The sequence below is a fragment of the Octopus bimaculoides genome, chromosome 15 (genome assembly GCF_001194135.2).
Source record: "Octopus bimaculoides isolate UCB-OBI-ISO-001 chromosome 15, ASM119413v2, whole genome shotgun sequence".
NCBI lineage: Eukaryota > Metazoa > Mollusca > Cephalopoda > Octopoda > Octopodidae > Octopus > Octopus bimaculoides.
The window spans coordinates 50313958-50320285 of NC_068995.1; the positions used below are offsets into that span (position 1 = coordinate 50313958).

General features: G+C 37.0%; 1 protein-coding gene across 4 annotated transcripts in view; it reads right to left on the reverse strand.

The window, feature by feature from the left end:
* Positions 1 to 6328, reverse strand: part of LOC106870810 (SH2 domain-containing adapter protein F) — a 137191-nt gene that overhangs the window by 38888 nt on the left and 91975 nt on the right. For all 4 annotated transcript variants that reach the window (XM_014917025.2, XM_014917024.2, XM_052973325.1 and 1 more), the window contains one exon: positions 2665 to 2815. In XM_014917025.2, coding sequence (XP_014772511.1) covers positions 2665 to 2815 — 151 coding nt within the window. The remainder of the gene's footprint in view (positions 1 to 2664; positions 2816 to 6328) is intronic.

A 6328-nucleotide genomic window follows, 5' to 3' on the forward strand; every position in this document is an offset into this window, starting at 1 on the left:
TCTATTTAAGAAGAGAAAGGGACCGGGAGGTAAGTGAAGAGGAAATATGAGGATGGGAGTGGGTGGGGGTGGGTAGGTGGAGATAAGAAATGTTGATAGAATGGCTGGATGTAGTAAGCCAGCCTGAGAAAACTTAATGGTCTGATGTGATGATACTGAAGTGGAGGGGGTGAGAACGCAGTGTGTGTGTGTGTGTGTGTGTGTGTTGGGTGGGGGCGTTGGCAAAACAGCCAGCAAAAGTTTACACAAATGGGAAGAGGCTGGAAGATGAGATTGATTAGTCATCTTGATTGAGGTAAACTTTAATCTCACCTTATTCCCTTCTCCCTGCTATCTCATTTCCAATAATAAGCAATAACAAAATTATCTAATAAAATAAACAAACTGCATACCAACCCCATTCTCTCTCTTTCTCTCTCACATGTACACACACACACACACACATGTGCGCACGCACGCATGTGTACATGTGTGTGTGTGTGTGTGTGTGTGTATATATTTACATGTAGATATAAAATATATGTACGTGTGTATATATGACTCAACATGCTTGCAAGAGTGTATTGAACTATAAAAGCAAAGCTTATTCACAGACCACAACGTTTTCTACCCCCCCCCCAACATCCCAATTCTTCCCCCAAACTCAGGCATTTGTCCACTGCAGGTGAATGTGATAAGTTACCATGTGGTACCTTGTTCTTTGGAGATATTTGATTTGCTGAAACTGTAACAAAGTTGATGACTAACAACCTATTTATTTGAATTAAAATGAGACGCCATTGGCTGTGAGTTTAGAAAGCTTGGCTACTGACAACATGGTCATGGTTTCAAATTCTACTACTGCTAAGTTATTGTGTTGTGTCCCTCAGCAAAGAAACTAACTCTGGAGATACTGCTTATAAACCTACTAACATGGGTTTGAGCAAACAGGACTAACCAATTTGCATATGTAATGCATCCTTGGCAGTTAGCTTGATTAATAAATTACTGCAAATAGTTAAAGAGAGTACTCAGTTGCTTGACTGGTTGATTTCTGTAACTTTTCTGTCCATGAAGATAGTGTATATAAAAACAAAGTGTTTGCATCCACCTATTACATTCAGTGCTAGCTAAAATCTATAGCTATATTCAAAACAACAAACAACATTGAAACTAAACAATAAGAAAACAACTGAGAAACAATGACAGTATACAGAAGGAATTGCAGCATTCATACAGATAATGTTTAGTTCCGAATCAATACTGACTAAACAGACTTGTAATCAAAGGTGTGACCATCCCAACTAGAACTACATTATTCAATACGTCCTTCCTTTTCCAATATGGAAGACTTGATTTTGGGGGCAGACTTAACTTGTATTTCTAGTTTGTTGAATAGCCAGAAAGCCTTGTCTTTGGCACATTTAATATCAAAAGGAGATGTGTGCAGGGTGAAAAGATCATTGTGAGTTGGTGGAAGATGTTTCAAACTATGGCTCTCGCATTTGTTTTTCAGGTGCAATAAAAATGATAGTGTGTGATTTAAAGGTGATTAGAGTGCTATTTCCAGCAGACCAAACATCCACATAGAAATTTCCATGCTGCTGGTATTGGAAGGTATCTTCGATGGAGTAAACCAAATGTAATTTTATAAGAACTGAAAAGGTCAAAACTGTTTTGAAACTGTGTTTGTCCTCCCACCATCGCTTGACAACCAATGTTAGTGTGTCTATGTTTCCGTAATTAGGCTTACAAAGAATAAGTCCCGGGGTCGATTTGTTTGACTAAAGGCGGTGCTCCAGCATGGCCACAGTCAAATGACAGAAACAAATAAAAGAATTAATTTAGTTAAGTATTTTAGAAAACCTCGCTGAGCCCTTAACGCTGTACCACTGCAATAAGCATTCTAGCTTTAATGGTTTAGACTACTGGAACGATACTTTAGTTGCATTGGAGATGATTAAATAAAAGGTGTTTTAATACATGATGTGGATTTCAAATTCCTACAGTCTGAGTAAGTATTACAACAGGTGCACACACACACACACACACACACACACACACACACACACACACACACACACACACACACAGCTACATGTAGTGTAAACCTAAAACCAGTGTGTTAGTATATTATACTATTAGCAGAAAGAATGTAATGTGGTAATGATAATGATATCATGATGATAGTGATAATCGTAGTGATGGTAGGGAAGGTGATGGATGGACGTGATAAAGGAGTGATGGTAGGAGCTAAGAAGATGATGGTGGTTGCTGTAAGGTGTTAGCGATGACGATATGATGATGAGGGTGGTAGTGGTAGTGGAGAAGGTGATGATGGTTGTAGTGGTGGCACTGGTGTTGGCGAGATGACTGTAGTGAAAATGGTAATGATGGGGACGATGATGACAATTGGTAGTGTTGGTACTGGTGCTGATATGATGGTAGAGATAAATGGTAGGGATGATGAGGAAGGCGATGACAGTTGTAGTAGTGGTGGTGGTGGTGGTGGTGTGACAATGATGATGATGATGGTGATGATGATAAAAGCGAAGGTAGTAATAACTGCAGTGATGATGGTTGTAGTGGTGATGCTTGTTATAACCCATCCCTTCCATGACCACCACCAAAAATAAAGGTATACACACACACACACACACAAAAAAAAAAAAAACGGAAGCTCACCTTCAATTGCATCCAAGTTCTGCTTTGATTGATATGGTTCGCTGTAAGGGTCCACGTCTTCTAAAGGAGGAGCACTGGGTAGTTGACGCTCTTTTACACTTGACCCTTTGCGACGGAAATCTATTGGTTCTGAGTAGTCTCCAAGAGAAACCTGGACGGAGAAGAAAGAAATGAAAAAAGATGAGAACGATGATAATCAAACGAGTTGTTTCAAACTTCAAATATCAAGACACCATTAAAAGTGACAGGGAAGGGAACAGGTGACCCTTCAACACCTGAGTGATAATACAAGGTAAACATAAAAAGAAAACATAAAAGGAAAACAAAAAATAAAATAGCAGAAGTGATCAAACATTAAATAAACCACAGCTTATTTCATGTTTGACTGTATTGCTATCAATTCGACTACTGACCCCTATGATCTGAACACTCAGTCTAACCAGAAACACAGTCCAACCATAATTCAAACCCTTACCTTTTTAGCATTCAGATTGTTCTGTCGAATGTAATGTTTATTTATTCAGTTTTGAATTAATCCTGTATTGTCTTGTAGCTTTGAGATTTCAATGATGTAATTGATTATTTTTAGAATGACATTGTAGGGTAGGTGCGAGGAGTTGGATATGACTGGTTCAGTAAGGCAGCGAGCTGGCAGAAACATTAGCATGCGGGCAAAATGCTTAGTGGTATTTTGTCTGTCTTTACATTCTGAGTTCAAATTCCGCCAAGGTCGACTTTACCTTTAATCCTTTCGGGGTTGAAAAATTAAGTACCAGTTGAGAACTGGGGGTCGAGCTAATTGAATGGCCTCCTCCTCCAAAATTTTGGGCCTTGTACCTATTACTCTGTCACATTCAATGCTTCATTATTCACATTGTTTGAATTAATCAAGTATTGTCTTGTAGCTTTGAGATTTAAATAGTGTGATTACTTATTTTTAGAATGACATTGTAGGGTAGGTGTGAACAGTTGGATCTGGCCAGCTTGAACATAAATCAAGTAGAATATTAGGGCTGAATATAGCTGGTTTAAATACTAAAAGGTTAATATGGCTTATTTGTGTATATATATATATATATATATATATATATTTTATCACTTAATCAGGGGTAGAAGGACAGTGCCCATAAACTTTTACAGGATTTCTGAGAGCAGTAGGGACAGGAGACCAGGCCTGAATACTTGCAGGTGGTTGTGTGAAAATGGGTTATAGATTGAACCCAGCAGCCAAGAACATGATAGGGAGCATCTGAAGAGTTTCTGTGCAGTTCCTGCTTACACTATCTTTCATCATAGATTTACAGCTGCTGCTGCTGCTGCTGCTACTACTGCTACTACTACAGTTCAATCAGAACACTAATTCTGTGATACCCATAAGAAGTTCAAACTGTTGTTACTTTCTGTTGAATGACCAGATTTGCAGTGCAAAGTCAGGTGATGTCTGTTGATACTTTAGTTAGAACATATGGCAGTATATTTTCAGGTTTGACACTATAACTTCCCAGTCTGTCTCCCCACTGTTTAAAAAAAAAAAGAAAAAAAAAACCATTAAAAAAATCACAGACACACTCCACATCAGATATTAGCATAAAGGAAAACATATATATATATGATCAGCTGGTGCAGAAACCCAATTAGGCATCGACAATTAGTGCTTAAAGAACCACGTGTTTATGTAACCTTAAAGTCTTGGATTTTCAAAGAGGGAAGTGCAACAGATGATGGATTCCTAAAATTAGCAAAATGATTAAAAAATAAAACAAAAATAAAACAAGACCAAGAAGATTTCCAATGCATAGCATATGATTCTATCAATATATTGCCAAGCCAATGAAGAAATTGTCTATGAGATCAGTTACCCTCCCAGTTAGAAATAGCAGCCAAATTTCCCTTAAGTCACAACTTTAACCCTTTAGCATCTAAATCAGTCATATGAGGATCAAATATTAGAAAACTTATATTTTAAATGTATTTTCAAAAAAACATTTTGTCAGGATTTGAATGTAATGTGGGGGACATTGTGCAGGGAAATGACCAATGTTGCATCGAGGCCCGATAAAATCTTATAATATAGTCCTTGTTTTTTTTAGCAATTTCTATAAAAATTTAATATTGCGGGGTGGAGGGGCATTGTCCATATCAATACTTAAACAGAGGAATAAGCTGGATAGCAGAATGTAAAGAACTAAGGATAATTAACCACTCTGAAAAATTAACTGCTATCTAATTAAAATAATGTTTGCTTTTTTTTTTTTCTATTCTTCTATTTTGCTTTTTTCTTTAGAAAAGGGGGCATTTGTAAAACACTATTTGGTTAAAGGGGACACAGAATTACAAAATATTTAAGAACCAGTGCTTAATCACATGGCCATAACAGCACCCACAAATATCCTTTTTTTAAAAAAAAAAAAAAAAAAAAAAAAAAAAAAAAAAAAAAAAAAAAAGAGAGACTGCATACACCTGAAACAATAAGGAATATTGGTAATCTACTCTAATGAAACATCTCCTGAGAGAAAATCTAATTGATTTGATATTTCATAGCAGCTGACCGGCAGATGTGAGTGTCATGTCCTATTGTTGTAAACAGAGACCATATTCTACAAACTGATGTGGAACCTTCAGATTTTGAATGTTGCCAACAGCTTCTTACAGAGTTTATTCTCCACTGATGCACTGGTGTTATTATATAACAAAAGCAAACATATACAAACCACAATAATCTGGAAATGCTATGAGCTAAGAGAGAATTAAAAAAATTGTAGTCTGGTATGTGAAACGTCTAATGTAGTTTGAGCCAAGCCTTGTGGATTAAATTTGGTAGAGAGAAGCTGTGAAAATGTTTGTTGCATGTATGTGTATATTTATGTGAGTGTGTGTTTGTGTGTGAGAGAGAGAGAGAGACAGAGAGAGAAAGTATACGTGTGTGAGTGCATGTGTGTGTGAGTGAGTGGGTGTGAGAGAGCATGTAAGTGTTTGCGCTTGAGAGAATGTGTATGTGTGCGAGATTGTGTATGTGCGTATGTTGTATGTATGTGTGTGGGGGGGGGGTGCAGGTGTATGTATGAATCTCATGAAGTGATTTCTCAAAGTAAACACTACAAATTCTGAGGTCCATAAGTCCCTAAAATAACTACCAGACTATGTACTAGGGCCAATATACTTTCATGTAAAAAAACCTTGTAAGAGCTACCTCAGCAGTTTACAGGTTGAAGCCAGACAAAGAATACGTAAAAAGATATATAGATAAATGTCAGAAAATGGAATGAATGACATTCGTTATTTAAAATCACTACAATTGTTTCAACATATTTTCACACCTTTAATTCATTGGTGAAGTGTTGTGTAATCATTATCATACATCCAAGGTGTAAAATGTACTTCCTTAGGTAATTGTTTGAATAAGTTCTTTGTTAGATCCTCTTGTCATTTCACTCAGTGTGATAATGCATACTCAGTGTCTGTCACATCACTGCATGAGGACATCAGATAGCCATCATCTGTGGATGAGCTTTGCATGGTATTCTACAAGATTTTTACCTAAACCTTTTTTAACTAGAAAGATACACACACACAGATATATATCTATATATATACACACACACAGATCTCTCTCTCTCTCTCTCTCTCTCTCTCTCTCTCTCTCTCTCTCTCTCTCTCTCTCTCT